Source organism: Alligator mississippiensis, chromosome 6 (assembly GCF_030867095.1).
Source record: "Alligator mississippiensis isolate rAllMis1 chromosome 6, rAllMis1, whole genome shotgun sequence".
Classification (NCBI taxonomy): Eukaryota; Metazoa; Chordata; order Crocodylia; family Alligatoridae; genus Alligator; species Alligator mississippiensis.
Genome location: NC_081829.1, coordinates 99,087,998 through 99,112,396, shown reverse-complemented (window position 1 = coordinate 99,112,396; position 24,399 = coordinate 99,087,998). Strand labels below are relative to the sequence as shown.

General features: G+C 47.1%; 1 protein-coding gene, 1 long non-coding RNA gene and 1 pseudogene across 5 annotated transcripts in view; all 3 read left to right on the top strand.

Annotated features, from left to right (window-relative positions):
- The window catches only part of WBP1L (WW domain binding protein 1 like), a 71,600-nt gene that overhangs the window by 34,802 nt on the left and 12,399 nt on the right, over nt 1–24,399 (top strand). Inside the window, exons 1-2 of one of the 4 annotated variants that reach the window (XM_014595628.3) lie at nt 3,983–4,176; nt 22,700–22,802. In XM_014595628.3, coding sequence (XP_014451114.1) covers nt 4,150–4,176; nt 22,700–22,802 — 130 coding nt within the window. In that variant the 5' untranslated portion in view covers nt 3,983–4,149. Of the gene's footprint in view, nt 1–3,981; nt 4,177–22,699; nt 22,803–24,399 lie in introns of those variants that run through there. The other 3 variants (XM_019486019.2, XM_059730207.1, XM_006278709.4) reach the window with 3 other exon arrangements.
- LOC132251227 (uncharacterized) lies at nt 4,187–5,041 on the top strand. The gene is made up of 2 exons (XR_009463151.1): nt 4,187–4,398; nt 4,498–5,041. It is a non-coding gene; the product is annotated as an uncharacterized LOC132251227 (long non-coding RNA).
- On the top strand, nt 10,961–11,085 carry LOC132251274 (U2 spliceosomal RNA; annotated as a pseudogene).

Sequence of the window (24,399 nt, the reverse complement as noted above, 5' to 3'; positions counted from 1 at the left end):
TCGCTGTGGGCATCTGGGTGTTAGGAGCGGCCTGTCGGCATACGTAAAGCAGGGAGCGCTTGTACGTCACACCTGGCCAGATGTGGTGCCACCAGACCTTCCTCCTCCTGAGAGCCAGTAACAGCTGGACGAGCTTCAGGACCGGACAAATTGTGACTGATCAGGAGTGGTCTGGATGTAGATCTAGCATGGCACGAACAGCTCAATATTAGGGATCCCTCTGGAAGAATTGTTTGTCCCTGGGGACAGCATTGAACAAAAGCCTGCATTTCTGCTTTCCTATTGTATTTTTTTTCTCCTCTGATTCTTGGGCTGAATGTCAGGATTGGGACTGACCAGACCACTGTCCTGTTTATTACCTCTGAGCTGTCCGGGCAGCTTTGAGTTGGAACCTTTGACCCTTCCTGCCCTTGGGGCGGGGGCTGGACTCGATGATCTCCCAGGTCCCCTCCAGCCTTAATGTCTAAGCAATCTGTGAGTACCCTGCAGCTGGGTTCCTGGATCAGGTGGCTTGCATTTCACGGCATCGTGGCCAGGTATTTCATCTAGACTAGGGGTGGTGAGCTGATGGCAGGAGTACCACACATGGGCAGCCTCTGCGGGGCACACGGCAGACCAGGGACTGGGCAGGCAGCAGAAAACAAAGCGGCAGATCAGGCCGAGAGCAGTGTGGGGCTAGCTTGTGGCATGGGTTGCCCTCGCTGATCGGGACCTGCCGTGTCTTTTGGCTGGTTAGCTGCAAGCAATGGCCAGCAATCCCTCAAGTCCTGGGACTCCTACGTCCGAGCAAGAGAGCTCTAACCAGGGCCAAGCACGAGGGTAAACAGCAGAGGTTCTCGATGTGATCGACCTGGCACGATCAGGACTCAAGGCAGGCCTCAATACACCAAGTCCTCAATTGAACGGATAACGGACGTGTCTTTCACCTCTCGGGTCCATCTTGCAGCACATGCAGCTGGTGATCGGGGTCATCTCTTGTTGCCCAGGCATTTCTCAGGAGGACACGGCGCGCTCACCCTCTGTTCAGGACCTGCTCCGGAGACTCAGGGAGACGATTCAAGTCTCTCTTGGATAGCTGCCTACACAAATCTGTTCTGGAGCAGGTCATCCTTCCAGCAAACCTCAGCCAGAAGAGGAATGAGCTCCAGGCAGATATCGACAGACTCAACCCTCCCTTCCTGCCATGTGGCATTCCCCGGGCACAGCGGTGCTGCAACCTGGCCAAAGGTTCAGACCTCAAGTAGTCCCTGATTTCTGTCTGAACTGGCTGAGCAACTCGTTTGTCATCGTCCCAAGACTGCATTCAGCATCAGGAGAAAAAGCTGCGCGTGCTCAATAGTTCACCCTCGCCATGCATCTCCGAGGCCCTTCTGGTTTTCCCCCGAGCGGGAGAGCCCCACAAAGAGATGGCGCAACAGGACGAACGGATTGCATGCACCCACGCTAAGGAGCCGTGTTTTTCTCGGAGTAGACTTTCTCTGCTACCATCTGCTATCTTTCCTCTGGATCTGGAGTTGCTTAGTTTTCTGCTGAGCTTTTGCCTCTTAAATACTCGTTGGCGGGAGAGTCCATGGAAGCTCAAGCGGTCAGAGGAAGTCCGCTTTAGCAGTGGGGTCTGATCCGACGCACAAATGCCTAGGTCCGAGATGCGGCTAATCCACAAATCCCTCTGACCGTGACCAGTACACGGGGCTTCGGAGGAGAGCACGGGAACCCAGAGCACAGGCCCGAAAGAGAGAGAATCGGTGGTGTCTGTTTGCTCAGCTGATCCCAGCGTATGTCGCAGCGTGTAACGTGGTGTATTTGATGGTTGAGTAACTCTTCGGACTCGTTATGTAAGAATGACAGGACAAGGAGCAACTGTCTCAAGTTGCAGCTAGGCGAGTTGAGGTTGGATATTAGGTGAATTTTCTCCCTAGGAGGGCGGTGAAGCACTGGAGCAGGTTGCCCAGGGAGGGGGTGCAGTCTCCATCCTTGGAGGTTTTGAAGACCCCGGTAGACAAAGCCTTGTCTGGGATGGTGCAGTTGGGGCTGGTCCTGCTTGGAGCAGGGGGTTGGACTAGCTGTGACCCCCCTCCCGAGGTCCCTTCCACCCTCATTTTCTATGATTTTGTGATTAATGACCTGACTTGCAGAAGGTAGAAAATCCAGTTGCTAAGTAGATGCAATTTGTCCCTCCTTTATTTTTATTTTTTTTAGCCCTTGGTTCAGTTACTTCTCTGCCTCTGTTCCCGTTGATAAAAGGGGATGCTCTCACTTACCTAAATCTTCCCGATACTAAGGAAATACTTGCAGAGTGATTTCTCTGCGAAAGTGGTATGCAACCCCCAACCTGCCTGTGCAGGGGAGCCCACAGGACTGCATTCTCGTTCAGAAAAGACCGGGAAACCAGGGTGCAGCTGGGGGGGAAAAACCAGCTAATTGTCTCGTGCTGTTTGTTGTCAAACTTGCCCCTGGCCTGTCTGGCTGATAAAGGTTGGTTTGCCTGGTTTTAATGTACTGCGATTGCAGATCAGAAATGGTGAGACGCAGTCAGACGCTTGGTGCTTGCAAAGCCGTAAAATGCTTTGAGGATCAAGACGAAATCTCTCCCTTGCTCAGTGGGCCCCTGTATCTGAATTTATCTCCAAGGAGCTCTAACGCGCAGAGACTGAGACGAGGCAGATAAAAGGCAAGTTCCTGTCCTGTGCGGTTCCTCCCCGGTTTCGGCCGGCGCATGGGAGTGGCAAGTCGTCTCGCTGGCACACGACGAGCAAGAACAGCTGCTGACTGAAGCAAAGCACACACACACACACACGCACACAAAAGTTCTTGAACTTTTAAAGCCTGGCTCTGGCAGATTACCTTCCCCCAGCGTCCTCTCCTCCTCCGGGTACTCGCTGTACCCTGGTTTGCGAGGGAACAAACAGGACCTGGCATTCTCGGTGACCAGATCACTTTGGTTATCGGGTGCAATCGCCAGCTGGTACGCGAGTGTGGGACTGCAGCCCGCTCTCGGTGCGGGGAAGCACGGGTAACGGCCCCGTCGGCTCTGCGCGTTACTGCGCCACGGCCCAATCCTGATCCTTTCGGAAACTGGTTTTGGGGGGGTTTTGTTAGCCTGTGCTTCATTCTGAGTAGTGCTGCAAGAGCAAAAAATCAAGGAAGGGCACTTGATGCCTGAAAGCTTGTCCAACAGCTTTCCTGACTGTACCAAGAAACGATGCACAGAGAAATCCTTGTCTCTGACGTTCCCTGGCCCAGCACCGCTACGAGAAGGCTCCCACTCTTATTAAAAATGTTTAAAAAATCAAAGCAGACAAAACCAGGGGATCGGGTTCAATCGGTGTCTGTTTTTAGCAGAGCCCCCTCGTTCGGGGATCATTTGCTCTGGTTTTAATCTGTGCCCTCCACTCCCCTCCTCCCTGTCTCTCGTGCTTCTTCGAACCCTGAGAAACCACGACCAGGGTTTGAATTGCACTTGGACTCTGGGGGCGGGGGTTTAACACTAAGTTAAACCGGTTCACCGATTAACAAGTCCACCCAAGCGATCTTCCCCCTCCAGGTTATGATTTTCAAATCTTACAGAGGAGCTCAGCCCCCCCCCGAACTCCCCTGTCGTTCGGACCCTGACCGCAACACATCTAGCTATTTCTGCGTAGGGAACTTTAATTAAATGTCACGGCACATCTGTTTGCAGTTGTCAACATTTTTCTGTTTTTAAACCCGGTTTCCATTTCATCTGGGTTGCCCGAGCAGAGCCGCCGTAGCTTGTTAACGTGCTGTTCGAGGTCTGTGTGCGGGGCAGGGTTGCTAAATAACGTCCCCCGTCTGTTTTCGGTAAGCCGGCGTGGTGGGAATCAACAGCTGTCTCGAATTTTTTGTTTTTGCCATGCCCGAGCTGATGTCATTTCCCCGTTGCAAACACGGCGGCTCTGGTGCGCCTGAGATCTGTCACGGGGTGGGAGGGGACAGCGAGAGGGAGGAGGGGAGAGCCGGGCAGGGCATGCCTTGTCCCGGGACCCTGTTTACTTAACGTTCCCGGCTGAGGAAGCCCTGGTTTAAATAGGATTGCAGAAGCTGGCTGCCCGCATCAGATGAGGCAATGATGACTATGGGACTTTAAATTTCGTGGTTTCAAAGCGCTAGCGCGGAGGGTGAGAATGCAGGATGCCTTTCCTTCTGGGTTTGAGACAGGTAACCCGTTTTTCGGTGGGGGCTGCTGGGTTTGGGGGCAGGGGAAATGTAGCATTTTTCAGTAGTATTTTTTATTTTTAATTTTTTTTTAAGAAAACGTCTTCTGGCTTGTCTGAGAAGAGACTCTGGCAGCCCAGCTGGTGTTTAACTTGTTGCAAAAGTTAGCCAGGAAGGAACTAAGCTGCAGCTCGGAGAACAAAATGCGGTGGTTGTTTGCAACAGGTTGACTTTGACTTTCTCTTTCTCTTACAGTTTTCACTTTGGTTTTTTGCCAGTTTTTCCCACAGGCCCTAATATGGAAATGTGTTTACATTGCTTTAGATCTGCCGCTAGATTTGGAGGAGGGCTTTTTTCTTAATTTTTTTTTTTAAGAGCAACATTTACGACCTGTCACGCCGACTAAAACATAAAACTCGCTGAAGATCCAAACCAGAAAGCGGCCGAGACGTCGGAGCAAGCGTGATGCTTTCCTTAGCAAGGTGGTGACCTCGTTTTGGTGCCTGGCTTAATCGTTCGGAGGAGTCTGTGTTTTAACAAGAGACAATTCCTAGGTGATAAGAGTGGATGGAAAGAGAAATGGGAGCAGCTGGCTGCCAGCTCTTTGTTTTTAAGCTTTTGAGAGTTTTAAACCTGGTTTTTTTTGGTGTGGAAGGCTTGTCTGTAGAGGAATCCAACTGTAAGCTGTTCCCAGAGCCGCTGAGGTCTGAGCTATAATAGATACTGCAGAAGAAGGGGCCGCCGGCTGTAAAATACCCACGATCTGAAGCATATTTTAAGCTTGGCACTTTCTTGTGCTCCAAACCAAAGCAGAGTCTAACTTATATAAAATAAAGAAATGACTAAATAAAAGTTGCTGAGTAAGCAATCCTGTTGGAGCAGAACTTTTTTTTTTTTGCTTGGTTGGTCAAATATAGGTTTTATTTTATTTTTCACCAGTTAGGACATGGTTTTACAGAGGGAACTACCTCGAGCACAGTGACCTTTTGCAGTTGAACATGACGGCTAAAATAATGGGCCGCTTGTTAGGACGACGTCCAAGTAGACTCCGTTAAAAGTCGGAGCTGACTAGGGAAGTGCATCGCCACCACAGCTTTAGGGAAGGAAAAATGCTTTTCAGGCACCGAGTGCCATTTGGCCTCCGTGCGATGTATGCTCAGGCTCTTCATTAATTCCTCAGTCTGCAATAAGATTTTGTAAAGTCACGCCAGGTTTTCAGGGTGGGTCAGCTTCAGATTTATTTTCGTTCTGCTCGTATTTCTTAAAAATGCTTGGGTCCTCTGGAGTGAGGAGCTCCCAGCTCCCATTTACTCTGCTTGAAGATGGGCTTGTCTCGGCAGAGGGCATTGTGATGCTTGACTTCCTTTTTCCCCTCTTACAGGATAGATTTAAAAAAAAAAAGGAAAGAAACCTCGCGGGTATGCGATGTCTAAACAGGAAGTAGAAACAGGTGGTATCATAAAAACCGTGGCTTTTTTTATCCCATGTTTCTGGATAAAAATACAGTGGGGAAAAAAATATGCCTAGGGAGCATATTTTAATTTCAGTTTTATTAGCTGCTAGATGAGAGAAAATAGCCAGCTGCTTTGGCAGTCGTTCCCTGTGCATTAAAAAAATACCACGCAGGAATCGCTTTGCATGCCTTGGAAATGGGATAGCTACTCAGCGGCGCGCAGGGTGCGGGCACTTTGCAGCCACTTTTAAGACGGGAAGTAAGAAATACTACGTGCAGTTAAAACTGCAGGGGGAATTTAGGATGCTCTGATGGTTTGCGCCTTGTTTCTCTGTATCTGCTGCCGTCTCTTCTCATATCTGGAATATTTTGGGACGAGATAATGTCTCCGTTTGGTGTCTGCGCGGTGCCTAGCACAGCAGGGGCCTGATTTGTGAGTGGTGCTATCGTTCACGAAGCCACAATCCATTCACATCCCTGTTTGACATAGATTCGCCTCCCTTGTGATGCTGCGTTTTCCGTGCCACAGTAGGCTTTTGATTCAATATTGGGCTGCATTGACTTATCTTGAGAGCTAGTGCGATCCAGAGGAGGTTAGATGAGTATCTGGCTGGGGTCCTCTGAACCCAGCGCTCTTTCCTGCCTATGCAGGGGGTCGGACTCGATGATCTATTGAGGTCCCTTCCCAACCCTAACATCTATGAATCTATGAATCCTAGCATATAGTATGCTGAATGTCAAGCATCTTTTATGTGCTTGGTTGCACTCGCTAGGATGAAAGCCCAGGCCACCCTTGTTAAATCTCGTCTGGAGACCGCTGGAAAGACCCACCCACGAGAGGAGCACGAGGACTTTGGTCAGCCCTCTGGAACGGAGATGTGGTGGGGGGAAGATTTATGAGCCTCATTTGTTGATAGACACCTCTACGGTAAAACCTTCAGCCGTTTCTTCTTGGCACTGATATGAGGTCTGACCCACAGCTTGTTGAAGTCTATGGGAGTCTCTTCATGGTCTCCAGTGAAGGAAGATGGTTCATGACTGATTTAAAAGGTTCCTCAACATACACCCTGGCGTGGACCTGGGGGATCTCCTTCAGCTGCAAAACTCTTCTTGCTCGGCATGGGAGCGTTTTGACAAGCAAAGCAAATGTTCATTTTTCATTGTCAAACATCAGGGCAAAGGCAGCAAAATGAATAAGCTTTCTGTTTGAGCTGGCAAGTCTTTTGTTTTTGGTTTGTGGACAATTTTGCAAGGTTGCTCTTCATCCCAGCATCCGCAGGAGAACAGGTCTCGGAAATATAATTTTATTTGCATACAGAATTAAACCCAAACTTTCCACATTTTTGTCCGTTAGAGTTTTGGATGACTGCTTTCCTAAAATGTTCATCTTTCCAAAAGTGTTTCCAGTTCTTCTTTAAACTGGTCAAATCATTGTGGCCATTTAATGTTTTGATAGATGAAAGGAGACGCAACGAAGTCAGTCAGTCAGCAGTGCTTGGCAGTGGTCTGGGAGAAGAGCCCGCATAACTTCCCACGGTGGTACAGGCCCACTCGTCAGATGGAGGTTGAAGCACGCTCTGCTTCCTGGCTCTCTGGTGCTTCTCCGCGTTGACTGCACCAGCCTTGACCCGGCTTCTCGGGACTGAGCGGTTGCGGGCAGGCTTCTCCTAGTTGTCAGTGGGAATGCTGAATTTCTTGAGACCTCACTTGACCATGTCGCTGTATCGAAGCTTTGGCCCTCCTCTGCATCATGGGTGGTTCTTGAGTTGGCCGTAGCGCATGGCCTTCAGCAGACCATCTTGAGGCATGCGCGCCACGTGTCCCACCCAACGAAGCCTGCAAGGGTCCAGCATAGTCTGCATAGACTGTAGGCCAGTTCTCTCCAGGATCTCGTTAGCGATCCATTGGTCCCAAGTGACTCCAAGTGTGTTTCTGACACAGCGAAGGTGGAAGCGGTGTCAGATGTAACGTGTCAGATATAGCGTGAACTTGTACTTAACGTTGGCCTGTGCTAAGGAGAAGGTAACTGAGTTCAGTTAAGGACGTTTGGGCCTTGCAAGACTGATTTCATGGTCTTAAAGGTCTTGTCTACACTGGGGAATTATGTACCTTCTTTCCAGCAATATTGTGCTCTTCTGATGCTAGGAACAATGTGGTCATAGGGTTTCAGGGTTGTCATGGTGCCATTGTTCTCTTTAAATGTCCCTTAGGGATACAGGATCTTAATAATTAATTTGATCTGTTTTTCAGTTTTATGTGAACTTTCTACTTCAGAATTTTAGGTATTTTGAAGTGAGGTAAAAGGAAATCAAGTTCTGTCTGCTTCATTGTTTTGATTCATTTATACAGCGCATTATGCGTAACTTTTGCTCTCTTGGAAATAAGTCTCATGGATGGGTCAATTCTGAAGGAAAAAAGTAAAAGCCTAGTTGGGAAATGCATGCATGGGGCCTCCTCTTGAAGTCCCCTCATAGCAAATCTTATTAAAATAGCCTCCTTGCTTTTGTATAGCAGAACTTCTCAAGGGGTGATATCTTTTCTGGCCTCAAATTGCCCAGGGTGGTGCCTTGGCCAGGGCAGGTCTGCTGAGAAGGAATATTGGACCCACAATAGCAACGAGAGGCAGCATCCATCGAGATTACTGGGTAGGAAAAGCAATTCAGATGAAGTGCTGACCTCCCCTTAAAAGCAAACTGTAAATGTAAGAAGGTCAGTATTTCATGCTTAATAATAATAACAGCGTATTTACTCGAAGGCAACCTTGATTATAAGGCAGCCTTCCAATGATTAGGTTCTATCTATCTATCTATCTAGATATATATATATATAGCGATATCTATATATATAGGTATAGATGTATATGAAAAAATTATAAATTTGTTAAATTTTTCTAGGTATATAATTTAAATATTGGAGATTTGCCTTGAATTTGCCCCCTTCCCACTGCTACAGCAGGGAAAATAAATGGGGGGGGGTCAGGTGACTCTTGCTCTCTGCTTTCCCCCCCCCCCCCCCCCCCCCCCCCACTTTTTTCCCTGGCAGCCACTTCTCCCACTCCTTTCCGTCCCCACTGTCCCTAAGTACATGGAAGTGAGGAGAACATTTGAAAACAATAACCTTAAAATTACACATGGCTGTAGCAATTTGCATATAGTACCCATACACTTAGTTCATCCCAAATTGATGCGTTACCTTTTTTTTTTTTGAAACACCCTTTTCAGCAGCACTTTGGCACCTGCTGATATGTGGTACAAACTGTGCATGATAGTCCAAAGCCAAAGGCCCATTATTTACCACATAGCTCATTAGGCTGGCCCCACCAGGTTCAACAGTATTTCAAGCCATGGTGACCCCACAGCTCAACGCTGCCAAGTATGTACAAGTATGTGTACTCCATAGATTCATAGATGTTAGGGTCGGAAGGGACCTCAATAGATCATCGAGTCCGACCCCCTGCATAGGCAGGAAAGAGTGCTGGGTCTAGATGACCCCAGCTAGATGCTCATCTAACCTCCTCTTGAAGACCCCCAGGGTAGGGGAGAGCACCACCTCCCTTGGGAGCCCGTTCCAGACCTTGGCCACTCGAACTGTAAAGAAGTTCTTCCTAATGTCCAGTTCTGCTCTCTGCTAGCTTGTGGCCATTGTTTCTTGTAACCCCCGGGAGTGCCTTGGTGAATAAAACCTCACCAATTCCCTTCTGTGCCCCCGTGATGAACTTATAGGCAGCCACAAGATCGCCTCTCAACCTTCTCTTGCGGAGGCTGAAGAGGTCCAGGTGCCCCAGTCTCTCCTCATAGGGCCTGGCCTGCAAGCCCTTAACCATATGAGTGGCCCTTCTCTGGACCCTCTTCAGGTTATGCACATCTCTCTTGAAGTGTGGCACCCAGAATTGCACGCAGTACTCCAACTGCGGTCTGACCAGCACCCGATAGAGGGGAAGTATCACCTCCTTGGATCTGTTCGTCATGCATCTGCTGATGCATGATAAAGTGCCATTAGCTTTTCCGATGGCTTCGTCACACTGCCGGCTCATGTTCATCTTGGAGTCCACTAGGACTCCAAGATCCCTTTCCACTTCCGTGCCACCCAGCAGGTCATTTCCTAGGCTGTAGGTGTGCTGGACATTTTTCCTCCCTAGGTGCAGCACTTTGCATTTCTCCTTGTTGAACTGCATCCTGTTGTTTTCTGCCCACTTGTCCAACCTGTCCAGGTCTGCCTGCAGCTGTTCCCTGCCCTCCGGCGTGTCCACTTCTCCCCACAGCTTTGTGTCATCTGCAAACTTGGACAGAGTACACTTCACTCCCTCGTCCAAGTCTCTGATGAAGACATTAAAGAGTATCGGTCCAAGGACCGAGCCCTGTGGGACCCCACTGCCCACACCCTTCCAGGTCGAGACCGACCCATCCACCACGACTCTCTGGGTGCGACCCTCCAGCCAATTCACCACCCACCGGACTGTGTAGTCATCCAAGTTACAGCCTCTTAACTTGTTCACCAGTATGGGGTGGGATACCGTATCGAAGGCCTTCCTGAAGTCTAAGTATATGACGTCAACCCATACTCCTACGTCCAGGCGTTTTGTAACCTGGTCATAAAAAGAGACTAGATTAGTCAGGCATGATCTACCTACTACGAACCTGTGCCATTTTCCCCTCAGCATAATTTTTCCTGCCAGGCTCTCGCAAATGTGAGCCTTGATAATTTTTTCAAAGACTTTGCCAAGGATGGAGGTGAGACTGACTGGCCTATAGTTGCCCGGGTCCTCCTTCCTCCCCTTCTTGAAAATGGGGACCACATTGGCCCTTTTCCAGTCCTCCAGGACCTGGCCTGCGCGCCATGAGTGTTCAAATATTCCCACCAGTGGCTGTGCAGTGATGTCAGCCAGTGCCTTCAGTACCCTCGGATGGAGCTCATCCAAATACTGCCCTCCTTCCCTCCAAGGATCTGTGTGCTAACTAGCCCCCACTTATGACTGGATCTGGGTGTTCTTGTTGCAAGTCCTGGGATTTTCCAAAATTTTATATGTGGATGAGACACAGGACAACTTGGTCTGGCTCCACTTCATGGAAGGTGGGGCCATACTGATCATGTGTTCCTGGCTGAGAGAGGGAGCAACAACAGAGGGATTCTGGATGAAGAAAGAGAAATCATTGGGAATGGGAAAGAAAGGAACAGCCCAGCTGAGGGAGTAAAGAGGAAATAAAAATGTATGCAATGTAGTGGCTCACCATGACTTGGAAAAGAGTCATTGGCAAGGGGGAGTGCACTCACTGGACACTACCATATATTTTATTCAGATGGGTTGCACTAAGCTATTCTTGTGGTAGGCTCCCATCAGCATCTCGGCCTTTTGGCTAAGATCAAGCATTTTGGGCACTAAGGGGAAGGTGTCAGGGCAGGCTCTTCCTCTCCTCGTGCCAGCCTGGTATTGCAGTACCTCCAGGCCTGATGCCAGTTCCCTGTGGAGGGAACGCCCACCCACTTTTTAAGGAGTAAAACAAGAAAAAGAAGGTTCCCATCAGCACGTTTACTCAGTGTAGGCCTCGTGCTTTATAGTCATGCTCAGTGTTGGCTACATTTAATTGACTTCATAATTGATTTCCATTGCTGAGCACATGCTGCTTTGGGCAGCGGTTTAATGATAGACAATATATTTTGTGAGGTTTCCTTGTATGCAATTATAGGATGAGGGACTCCTCCCCCACCCCCCATGCCAATTTGGGGGGAAACCTTGATTTGTATTTGAGTAAATGTGGTAATAAGTGTTAAAAGACAATTTCAGGAAAACTGATCAAAATCAACCTTCCCATTTAGGTTCCCTTACTTCATCAAGTGCTAATGCATCCCTTCACTCTAGTTTGTGTGCGAGCATTTGTTCGAGTGTTAAACCCCAGTTAACTGACACTTCAACCTTGTCCGATGTGGCAATGATTTCCACGGTATTGGCCGTTTTTTAGCTGGTTGAAGGGCTGTAAACTGCTGTTCCCCTGGTTGAAGTGTGAGAAAAGGAGGGGAGTCTCCCCTCCCCAAAAATTATCTGCCTCTAAAATTAAAATGTTCCCTGCAGTGTTAAAAGTCAGTTTTCCTGTAATATCAGCTAAACTCCCAAAGGCTTATCTTGGATTTAGGTGTACTCTGGTGTCTGAAGCCACAGCCTCTGGGAGCGTGTGATTATGTGAGAACGTTTTACCCACAAGCAGAGCAGGCCTTGAAAACATGACCCTTGTATACAGAGAGGATGAAAGCCAGGAAGCAAATAAAATATTGGTTCATTCTTTCCCCCTCTGCCCCCCTTTTTATTCTTTAAAGAAACATCCTATGAATTTTTAAAATGCTTAAGCTCTGTTTGCTGACATCATCACAGTTATTTTGCATTTTGCCTTCCTGGAAATGACATCACCAACCAGGCAGGCCTAAGATCGTGGTAACGTGATTTCCAGCAAGGCATAAGACTGATAAATAAATGAACATTTCTAGGTAATGCTGCCGTAGCACTTGGGCCCTGCGTTTGGCATGTCCTTGTTCACGTGCCAAGGGTAGACGGTACCTGCGCCATATGTCAGAGTTCGTAAGACGTCTCTTATCTCGCAAAGTTGATTCCCCACGCCGTGGCAGAGAGCAGCATCTGTTTGATTATTGAGCAGTTCACAACATTTAATGCTTTTATTAATTAAATCTGTGCTCCCCAAGCCGCAGTATTTTCGACGTTTGTGGTTTTCCTCTGTTGCACGTTGGGAGGATTTTGTGCCAATGCAAACGAGGGGCTGTAAAGTCAGTGTATGTTCACTGGTAGGTGCACCCTCGTCCTGACCCGAAGCTGCGTCGGCCTGGCTGGTCTCGACCCCCACGCAACTCCGACGCCCGGCAATCCTGACGTGCGATGGGTAGCGCTCCCCTGTGCTCCTGCCAGCGCTGGCTCGCAGTGCTAGCTAGCGAAGTTGAAGATGATTGATTTATGCTGAGTGCAGTTGGGGGCAGTAATGAACCATCAAACACGGCTTAATTTATGATATCCGTTAGAATTTCATCCTAAAATCTTCTGCAGTGAAAGGCTGGCTTCTTTAACTCCTTGCTACCCAAACTCACCGCGTTTGAACGAAGACGGTTGTTTGCTTCAGTTGCCACGCGGTTCCTTTTTCATCACGCATCGATGGTGGTCAAGATTAGCCAAATTGTTATCTTCTCACATGAAAACTAATGGAATGAAAGCCTTAACATGGGTTTAGCGTAGTTGTTTCCAGCTTCTTATACCTGACGCCGCTTAAGCACTTCTCCTATGTTGATTTGCCAGCCATTTGACTGCTGAGTGTTTCAAAGCGTATTATGTAAGATCAGACTGTGAATTAGACAAAATACAAAGCAGGAATATATCCGTTTTCTGAAGGCTGTCTAATATAATTCCTCTAACTCTTCTTCCCTAACATTGGTGCGTGAATATGGCATTTGTTACGCTGACTCTTCTACTACCCACTTCTAGGCGCGAGTTGTAATTTGGTGTTTGAACATAGGCGAGTGCCGGACCGTGAAGGTCAAGTATTACTGTTCAGATAGTTTGATTTTTTTGGTTAGGCTGGAGAGACCAAGTAAGGAAAATCTTACCATTTGAAATCAGAATGGTACTATAAAATACCCTGTGATTTGTTTAAAGGCATTCCAGTACGATCTTGTGGGAACGGTTGAGCATTGGCAACCACAACTAATGATATTCGTATTAATAAAACAATGTGGCTACAATTAATGTAGCTGCTGATTGGTAGCACTTTTCCATGTGATGTATGGAAGGAACCACAAGGGAAACCCAGAGGCAGCCAGATGTTTTAAGTCAAGAACACCTAGCATCAAAGCATCGCTTAGGAAATGAATGCGATCGGTGAATAAACTGTATTATCGGTGCCACTCCACCTCACCGAATACTCTGTTGAAAATGCGTGCATCAAGGCTGATTTAAGACTCGGCACTTGTTCCTAAATTTCGAATGTATTTACTGTCTTGTATTTGTATGCATTTAAAAAACCACAGCTGGGGTGAATTCTTAATCGGGTCGTTTTCAGTTCGGAGTTTTTTGTCAGGAAACGTTTGCCTTTCACATCTGATTATGTGTATATATGTGCGTGTGTGTGTGTGTGTGTGTGTGTGTGTGTGTGTATATATATATATATAGAGAGAGAGAGAGAGAGAGAGACACATCTCAAAGGGACCATCCATGTGAAAGGCAAACATGTATATGTGTGTGTGTATGTGTGTGTGTGCATATGTATTTTTTTTAACCTAACCCAAGCATTTTATGGCAGATTCTTACCAGCAATCAGTCATCCAAGAAAAAAGGGTTTTGGTGATCCTTGTTAAGACTACAGTGGTTGGAAAGGAAGGTGTTGCTTTGCTCTATATGAAACATAGCCAGTGGTGGAAGGTTGGTTAGATTAGGTATTGATGGCACCTGGACATGAGACTGGGAGGGACCCGCCTCGGTCATTGGTTTCAGTCCCTCGTATCCCTTTTCTTAAACATATCAAGCTTCATTTCAAAGCTGGTTCAGTTGCTTGCCTCTGCTGTGCCCATAGCCAAGCTGTTCTAGGCTCCCACACGTCTCATGGTTAGAAACCTTCAATGCCTAAATTACGGTAAGTGGTGGCCAAGTTCTTACATTGCTTTTTGCTTCTCCGCAGAGGTGCATGGTTCACTTTTGTCAGTGTTTGTCAGCATCCAAACGGCTCAGGCATTTGTTTGAAATCTCCTTATTCTGGTTGCGATAGTGGCACCTCGTTGTCAAAATGTGTCCTCCCCTTCTGTCTCTCGTATTGGTTCAAGAAGTGATACTAATGGAGGTTATCGGTTTAAAAAGTTCTTAACTGAATATTTGCACAGGGCAGAGCAGGGAGATTATTTCTATAATTATATGCCATGTAATCTCAATTGTTGCTGATCTGTGAATGATGGTTGAGGTGGCATATGTGCAGAGATTAGAGAGGTGAAATGGTTCAGTCTCAACACTTGACCTTCCTGATATTTATAACCCAATTTCAGAGCAAGGTCAGAATATAGGTTAGGAGAGAAATAATTCTCCATAGCTAATCCTAGCACTGGCATGGGTGTTTTCTGTGGTTTAAGAGAAATGGATTAACACTCTTACTTCAGGTGCTCAGCATACTTCTATCCAGATGAGTATTTTAAGGATTTTGTTTGTAAATTACTTGAAAATGAGGAGTCCCCGATACTACATTTTTATTATAACTTTGGAAAGGCTAGACTCCATTTTAAATCAGTGCTAATGTAGGATTTAAGCAACGATATTGTTAAGCTTCTGCTCAAAACTGTGGCATTGCTGAATCACAGTTACAGGTTTATTATTAACGCCAGCAAACGAAGTAGGAAGTCGTTTACTTTTTTTTTATGTTGCCGTTGTGTCACAAAGGCTATAGCTGTAATCACAAAACAAAACCGTCCACATTCATACATCAAAATTATACGAAAAAGAAACTCCAAGCACATGGTCCCAAGTCTTGAACCGTGATCACAAAGGTCAGTAAACTGGCACTGGGGGTAGGGAATTTAATCCCGAGTTTGAGGGCCCTTTCTTGGAACCAGTTAGTCTTAACATGATTCATATCAAAGATCCACCAACACCTGTTGCCCAGATTATCTCAGCTCTTGGAATAAGCCCAAAAAGGGAGCTAGAAGTTACCTAGAACATATGGTAGACGTGATCTCTTTTATTAGACCAACTGAGTTGTTGGAAAAAAAGGTCTTTGCAAGCTTTCAGCCGCTTTTTCCAACGTTTTTCCCCAACTACTCAGTTGGTCTAATAAAAGAGATCACATCTACCCAAAGAGCCTTGCCTACCTATGTCCTTAGACCAACACGGCTACAGCCGACAACCCTAGATCGTACGGTACTTTCTAGGACAAAGCCAACTCCTGGAATTGCACGTGGAAACTCATTGGAAGCCCTTCGTTCTTTGCAGCCTTCCTCGCGGACGGACTTCACGCACCAACGTCTAAGCGAGCAAACTGGAGTGTTCTTGCCCTCACAGAATTTGAACATCCTTCAAGAGTAACCCTAGGTAGAGACTATTGCAATATCCATCCTGGAAGTGCCAGTCGTGGGTAACTGGGAGGTCACAAAAGGTTGTAAGTAGCCCGGTAAAAATGGGTGGGGAAAGTGGATTTGCCCAGACACCTATAATCAGGCACTGGGATCTGTTCTGCAGTGTTGGTATTTAAAGGTAAGTCCTAAAATGCTTCGGTAAAATCAGATCGGGGGGAGAGGGGTATGGTTAGGGAAGGGAAGGATTTTTTTCCAGCTAGTGAAAAAAAACTTGCAAATGAATTCAGAGCTAAATGGGAACAATGACGTAACATTTGCCTTTTTTTTAATTCTTAACTGGAAGACACTAATGGTTACAGTCTGACTAGCCTGAAAAATTCTTTCACTGATTAAAATGACCTCCACAGCGTCTTGTTTAAAAATAGCCGTTAAACAGGAAGGTAGGTCAGTAAAATGCACTGGTCCTTTAGTTTTGCTTCCGTGAGAATCTTTTGCACGTGTGAGTTTACGTATTTTTAAAAATATTTTTCCAGTCTCGTCCATACCCATTCTTTCTTTTTTTTTAAATTTGTTTTCCATACCAATAAAAAGATGTGTTGTGTTGTGCTGTGTGTGTCCAGGAGACAGCATCTGGAATATTGATAGTTACTTAGACATGGCAGCGTTGTGACTAATATAGTTCAGCGGGGGCAGTTTTATGAAAATTAATCTTCATGCAAAAGAACTGCTGTTGAAAGCTACATTAATTGTTGTCGAAACACCGAGAATGTGTACCTCACAGTACAATTTTTATTTTTAATTTTTTTACAACACGAGTTTATAAGGTCCAGCTCTACAAAAGCCTGCCTGGGATGCTGCATTTGGGGCTGGTCCTACTTTGAGCAGGGGTTGGACTAGATGTGACCGCCTGAGGTCCCTTCACACCCTCATTTTTGATGATTCTGTGCTTCTAAATGCCAGATCAAAGCATTGACTGTATTGCACATCAGAGTATGTGCAAAAGAGCATGCAGAGATCCAACACGCATGTCAGACTTGCAGTGGTGATGAAATAAGCTTTTCATGCAACACAACGTCTGATGAAGGAGCCCTCTATGCAAGCTGGCATTTTGGAGCCTGGTGGAAGAACAGAATTGCCAGGAGGTGTTTCAATGAAGAGGGTGTGAGCCAAGTCCATGTGGCGGGGATGGCAACCAGGACAAGCGCTAAGTCCTGCACTTAGGATGGAGTATTTGCATGCACAAATACAGATTGGGGAATGACTGGCTAGGCTGCAGTAATGCAAAGAAAGATCTGGGAATTACAGTGGACCAAAAAATGAATATAAACCAGCAATATGTTTTTGTTGCAACAAAAGCCAACAGCATATACTGGGTTATAGTAACAGGACTGACCCTTGCAAATCAAGAGAAGCGATTCTTCTGCTGTATTTGGCACAGATGAGGACTCACCTGGAGTAATGTGCACAGTTTTGGGCCACAGACTTCAAGGAAGATGTGAAAAGGTTGGAAAGACTAGGAGCGATAGCCTCGAACTGCAGCAGATGTTTTGGATTGGAAATTAGGAAGACCTTTCTGGCTGCGAGGGTGGTCAAGCGCTGGAACCTCTGGCTAGAAGAGTTGTGAAATCTCCATCCCTGGAAATTTCCAAGGGCAGGTTAGATGGACACTTGGCTGGGATGGTTTAGTTGGGGATGATCCTGCCTTGAGCACGGGCTGGGCTAGACCTCATGAGGTCCCTTCCAGCCCTACTTAACTTCCAGGTCCTATGATTTTTCGTGCAGCCTTCTGTGCCCAGAAGCCATGAAGAGGAGTGGGAGAAGTGGCCTGATATATATCCCTGGAGGAGTGAAGGAGCAAGAGGGTGTGTATGAAGATATCTAAGTCTTAACAAAGCAGGTAGCAACAGACAGTTCACAAGAGAAAATATTTGTGGCTTCCTCCACCTGCACAGCTGATGTAGAGCCTGCTCCAGTCACACACTGAAGTTGTCCACTTGGACAGCATATACCTTGTTTCATGCATTGGTTTGTAGATCCAGGTGGGGCGGGGGAAATCAGTGCTCGTCACAACCCGAGGGATATCCTTTGAAGAAATGATTCTCAATTCCAGTAAAGGCCAATGTGTTCCTTGCAGATGAGCTATCCGCAGCAGTCTCCCAGATACTCTTGTCCTTCCATCAGTATGATCAGAGTCTAGCAGAGTTTCCTTCCTAAGCTTTGGTGGTTTCACCACATATGTCTTCTCTGAGATGAGATTGTTCAGAAGTGACGGCAACTGAAAACCTCAAATCATATGCAAAACCTCAGGTTGCTGCCCCGCAAAGGTCCACAGCAAATGAGCTGGAGGAACTTCATAGAAAGGTTCAAGCAGGGGTCTTCATTTCTTTTGGTCCGGTTTCAGCAATAGAAACAGGGGCATCCCAGTCGGGTGGTGAGGCGCACTGCTGGGGGCTGACAGCCTGGGAGTCTGAAGTGGCCGGCACAAGAGGTAATCTGTGTGGTCTAAAATTTTTTTCCACCATATTGGAGAGGAAAAGCAGCACAAGTTCTCACCGTGTAGGACATGAGCAAGAAGGTCACTTGATCTCAGGCACTACCAAGAACCCATGGATTTGCTGCACAGAACAGTAGCTGCTTTGCGGGCTGGGAAAAAATGTTCTGGTAGAAGAGCTGTCCAAGAGTACGGAGGAATGGCATGAATGATACCTACCTACCCATCTTTGAGGACCTCGTGGGATCATCTTTTAGTAGACCCGTCTGCCCCCAGAACCGGTAAACGTCGTGGCCCCACAAGTCATCGTAGGCAGGGATGGTGTTGCACAAAGCTGTGACGGGAAGTGCTATCATCTTAAATGAGGTTTTTGCAGGCCAGAGGGAGCCCGTCTGCAAGTTCAAACAGAGGGATGATGCAGTCCAAAGATCTTGTGATGAAAGGCGCCAGCTAAATCTGACCCCTTCCAACATTCAAGCAACTGGGGGGAAAAAACAGTGACATTTAAACCTTCGTTAAAGGTCCGTGTGGCGGGCGGAAATGGATCTGCTACTAAACAGTGATGATCTTGGAAGAAGTCTGCTTTGAGCAGAACGAAACAGGCTGGTTCATTCCTTCGACCGTTTATTTTGGCGCCGGGGGGAAAGCAGATTCTGAAGTGGCATTTTGGGACTCCCACCTCTAGTCCAAATCGTATTTGCTCAGTCAACATGCGCCGTGTTGTTTCTGAGTTTGTCACAGCTGCCAGCCCAAGCTGCTGTTCGTTGTCGCGTGCATTGCCAGCGGTGTTACAGATTTTTGCAACCGGACCCTTATTCTCGGTGTTATTGCTTGAGCTAAAAAAAATGTAGTTTGCTGTTTGGCAGAGAACCGTGGCTCTATGGGACTAATGGGAGTTTTGAAAATAAAAGCATAATGTGAAATAGAGAGAGAAGGTAAGACTTAGGAGACCCAGGTAGCTGATATCTTGCGAGACATGCCGTTTCTGGTAATTTTCTAGCCATTTGCCTGACCATAATTACCTTTTTAGATTAATGTGGTAGTTAACTGAAAACGTTATGATTGGCTTAGCATAATGACTTAGACGTTTGATCATCTTCCTAGAAATTGCAGATGGGAAAGACTTCAGGTTCTTGGGGAATTGTGATTCTATTAGCAGTTTTACACAAGCCCCTCTAAATGAGAACATAAGATGTGCAGCTGTGTAACACCGTTCAGTGGTGTTAATGCTTTCTGATTGGCTTGAACTGATTTCAAAGCACGTCGGGCAGTCAGGCAGCGCTTAAGGAAACACAGCGAAGATGGTTGGGAGATCTCCGTGACTGGCAGGACAGGCAGCCCTCTGTGTAATTGCATCTTGGGGTGGTGGATTTTGGGGGAAAGCTTGTAAAAAATATCCATGCCCAACTCTGATGTCCTAGGTGGAGGGGCAGGGAAAGCAGCAGGCTACAGGCTGTTGTCCTGGGCAGTTAAACTTGCTCAAAACTCCCTTCAGAGTTCATGGGGGTTTTTGTGAACTCTTCTTGTAGAAGAAATCTGGGGCAGGATCCTGTGAGCAGCAGAAGAGGATGTCAGAGCCTTTTCCTCTTTTAGAAACTACCGTGGTGCTTTGATGTGGGCACTTGGGCGCTGAAGCCAGAAGTGTGGCTTGTGTCGGGGGCGCTAGTTTGGTTGGGGTGGGGGGCGGTGGTAGGAATGCCAGTGCTGACACCTGCATGTTCCTTGCATCCCAAAATAGGATGAGACTCCTTTAGGAAAAGGCTTTGAGTGCGGTGTCACTTCCCCAACCTGCAAGTGGTGGCAGTGATGTATTTTCAGAAAGTGATAAAATGGCACTTGGCTAAAAAAGCTCTGAAAATGGGGGAACCAAAATATTCAGGGCTTCCAAAGGCCTGTGAAGTACCAAGAATAACAGTCACGTCTTTTTACTTGGAAGCACGTCACCTAACCCTGCGGTTATGCTAGTCGTAACGTATAAACAGATGCTATTTTAAGATTCGCTCCATCTTCTCTGTTGACATAGCACATTTCTCTTTCTCTCACCTGACCCACTAGAGAGCGGCTAGGCTCTACCTCGAGTGTAAGTGGATTTTTGTTGGTAAGTGAGCTGGTAGTTCATTGGCTCAGACAAAAAATTAGGCTTGTGCAGTCTGTGTGCCAAGCACGGATTCATGAAGACTCAGGCTGTGTTGCACCAAAGTCTGCTGGAAAGAACTGATGTGGCTTGGACAATATGGAGATCCCCAGATGGAAGGTACTCTGGAAGTCTGCAGTGTCGTCTTTTAGGGCCTTCGTACACACCACGGTTTTTGCCCTTTTGTGCGCTGCAACTTCATGTCTGTTTGCATGAGTGGTATTTCTGGACTCTTTCTTGTGCATTAAAGTAAAACTCCTTGGACGTAGTTTAATTTGGCTCGCCAGGAATTAAAGCGTCGCGTCCATGGATTTGTTGTGTGCAAACTCAAAGATGTGTAATGAGCCTCTTTGGTCACCAAATGGCTGCGACTTTTTTGTGGTTCACCCCTTTGAATTGCTTTTGTTTTTGAATTGCTTCTGCTTTTTTGTTGTGCAGTTTGCCAGCTCTCTTTGGCATGGACACGGGGCATATGGTGGGGAGCCCCAAGCCAGGGGGGCAGTGCTGGACCATCCTGCTTTCCTGTGGTGCTGGCTGGAGACCGAGCTTAATTCATTAAAAAACCTAATGTGTGCAAACACTAATGTGTCACTCCAAAATAAACAAGTTTAAATTTTATAAACCTATTTAATGAGAATTATAACCCATGGTGTGTACAGGCACCCTTAAAGTGTAAGGTAAAGGTGCACATAGGGTTTATTGGTTTGAATTGCTCCAGGATTATTTTTAAGACGGCTTTTTATATGCTAAAGTTATGCTTGAAACATGATTGTAGTTCCTTCAGTACGCGCCTGTCCCCAATTCTTCCAAAATGGAAGTTAACTGGAAAAATTGTGGTACGACTTGTAAACTTCCAAACTTCACAAACGCACGGTGGGCTTGTCTACGTGACAGGGCTGCAGCCACTCTGCAGTGTTAGCCTGATCCTGATGGCAGTCCCTGGTATAAGATGCGGCCTGTGATGGCAGAAGTGCTTCTTCTGTTAGCGTAGCACCCACACCTCCTGGACTGATGGTAGCTAAGCCCTTTGGAAGAGCTGTGTCCGGACAGGGGACTTGGCAGCAGAGCTGCATCGGTGGGAGAATATGATCTTTTCATCCTCATAGCTGACATAACCATGTCAGCAACAATTACAGTGTCGCCTAAACCTTGCAAACCTGTTTCAGAGTCTTTTAAAGAAGTCCTTTGCTCTGTCTCTTCTTTTCATGTCACATCTGCACCTGCAAGTGCATGCGGAGGCCAGACGTACCACAGCCTGGAAAAACTGTTCTTTCTTGTCATGCATTGCATTGCCTCCACCCAGGCTTTCAGGTCTTTAGAACGGGACTGGCCAGAGCACTCGGTAATTATGGTGTCTCGTGGAGCAGTCCTGCATTGTTTAATGCTGGATTGGGATGAGATGACCTCATACCACGGTTCTTTTCCATCTCTCTACTGTCCAGAGCGAGGACTGGAGGGTGATAAAGTAGAGCTGATTTGGCTCCACTCCTGGAATATTCAGTCTTCCAGGAAGAAGTTTTACAGGAAAGCTGATTTTATAAAACATGGTGCTAATTACAAGAAAATAATTTCAGATCAGAATCTTGCAGGAACATACAGTAATTGCCACTTGGACCTAAATGAACCCAAGCAGTCCTCACTCTGATTATACCAGTCTGGTTATAATTGCATTTCCTCTGCTGGGCACCAGCCTCAGTAATACAGCAAAGTTAAATAAAACCTGGAATAAAACAGCTCTCCTACGAGACGCCTGGATCGCAAAGCATGATGCTTTAAGAGCGGAGAGGAGAGGCGATGTCGTACGGGAGGGCTGTTTGATAGGTGAAGCCTAAGAGCAGTGGTATAGGGAGAGCTGGTTTCAGCTCTAAAAACATTGGGTTGGACTGGCTGTCGGGGGGCCGTCGAGTCCTACCCCCTGCGTAAGGCAGGATCACGCCTTTCTAAACCATCCTATACAAGTGGGTGTCTAAGCTGGTCTTCAAACCTCAGGAACAGCCGTCTCACGCAGCTACCGGGCACAGTGCCCCCGAGCACCAAAAATGCTCTGACTTGCCAAGGGTAAAGCAGGGGGACGAGGGCGCTGGCAATGCTCAGCTGCTGCAAGGACGGGAAGTCGTTTATTCAAACACACTCGAGCGATGCAAAGAAGAGGTCTGTGTCCCCCTGCTACGGAGGGAGGCGAGCCTCCCTCTGCCCCCCAAGTCCGCGCTGATCCGACCCGAGGGTGCTGTGGACCTGCTTGTGACCTCGGGCAGTACTTACTCTCTCTGGGTATATTTGACTTGCCTACCTCACGGTACTGCCCGGGGAGACTTAATTCATGTTTGTTAAAGTGCTTTGAGATCCTTGTTTAACATGTGCTGAAAAGGTATTGTCAGTAACCTCTGTATCTATTTAATTTTAGGACAAGGAAACCTGCATGGGGGTCAACAATCAAAGTTATATATGTGAAACAGGCCACTGTTGTGGACAGTCACAGTGTTGCAACTACTACTATGAACTTTGGTGTAAGTCTTTCCTTTTTTCATAGCCCCCCTCCGTAATCATGCATGCTGTACTGTGAGTCTTTGTCGTATTCCTCGTGTTTTAATGAACTCTTACGTACTTCTGTCCAGCGGTACAGCAGCAAGAGAAACCTCTCATTTGGGCTGGGCAGGGAAACCGTGTCTCCTGAAATGTGCTTGGCCCAGCATTTTTGGGGGTAGCGGAGGATGGTTCTTCCTAGCAACAGCTGTGACTGGGAACTTGGATTTCAGTGTGAAAAAAAAAAGTCTTTCCTAATTGCCTTGGGCAGCCATGCTTGGCCTTGGAGATGAATTGGTTCTTGTGAAGTAATAATCTCCAATTTTCTTTTCCCCCCATTCAAGGCCATGTGCTTATTTTTATTTCTTCGCTGCCAGGTTTGGCAGCTCCGTGGTGCAGCTCCACAATCTCAGCTGAAGGATCAATTCACTGCGTTTTCTCCTGTTGTTATTTTACAGTGTCTGGAAACAAAAAAAAAACAAACCCCCACAACCTTGGGTCAATTTACGTACAATTGGCTTTTATAGGGCTTTGTTCTGCTTAGGCGTCAGAACAGGAAAGTTCAACCTCCTAAGAAATAAGACATTCAATTTGGAGTACAGTTCGGTGTATAGCCTGATTATGTGCATCAGGTCCTGATGTATATAGGCTGGTTTTGACCCCTCCAGTTCAGGGGGTCCCCCCCAGGCTACTTGAGTATTGCCGATATTTCTTCTCTGAATAGTCCAAAACAGGATTCTTGCATGTTCCTTTATCTCCGTTGACGCTAAAGAGCTCCCTGTCAAACCAAACTCACTGTCACTTCTGGAAGGCAGCGCATACTTCGTTAGCAGCAGTCTTATCAAAGGCACAGGAAAAAAGCAAGGCTCAAAGGTCAGGAAAGAAGGATCAAAATGGAAAGGCACTTGCTTCTAAAATTGTATCTGGCCGAAGGATTCCTCCCTTCCCCCTCATCAAGCCCAAAAGGTGCAGTGGTAATATTCAACATACTTTTATAATGCCAGGGTTTAGGAGGAAGCTTTGTTCAAGCAGCTGGAAGGCCTTCTGAACCGTCTCGCTGCTCTCCAAAGCGTTGACACCGTTCCTCGCCACACCCTGTCGGGTCTTGTTGCTTTTGCATAACTGTTCTACCTACCGCTTAATCCCTCTGACACACTGGTAGTCTCAGCTTCCCAAGTGGCATGCTTATGTGAAATGTATGAAAGCAAGCATGGGCAGCTCTGATCGCACCAGATCCTGGAGCCGTGACACCTGATGCTTCAGCCTTTGCATGGACATTTGCCTTGCTTTGCTAAATCGATGATGAAGCTTGGAGGGTGCGGCTGTGAATCGAGCACGCCTGCAGAAGGCTACGTTTGAGATGCGCGCTGAAGTTACCTGGCTGTGGAGAAACCAGCCAGAGGGGCTGTGTCTGCTAAGGGGTCTTCTGTGTTTTGCTGATCTATTTTATTTGCCAGATAGCGCAAAACGCGCAAAGAAACAAGAGATCGATCGTTCTGGAGGCGATGGGGCTCGGGGTCCACGGATCCTTGCAACCCCCAGCTGAAATCCTGGCGGGACCAGCGCTCCTTTGTCCTTCTC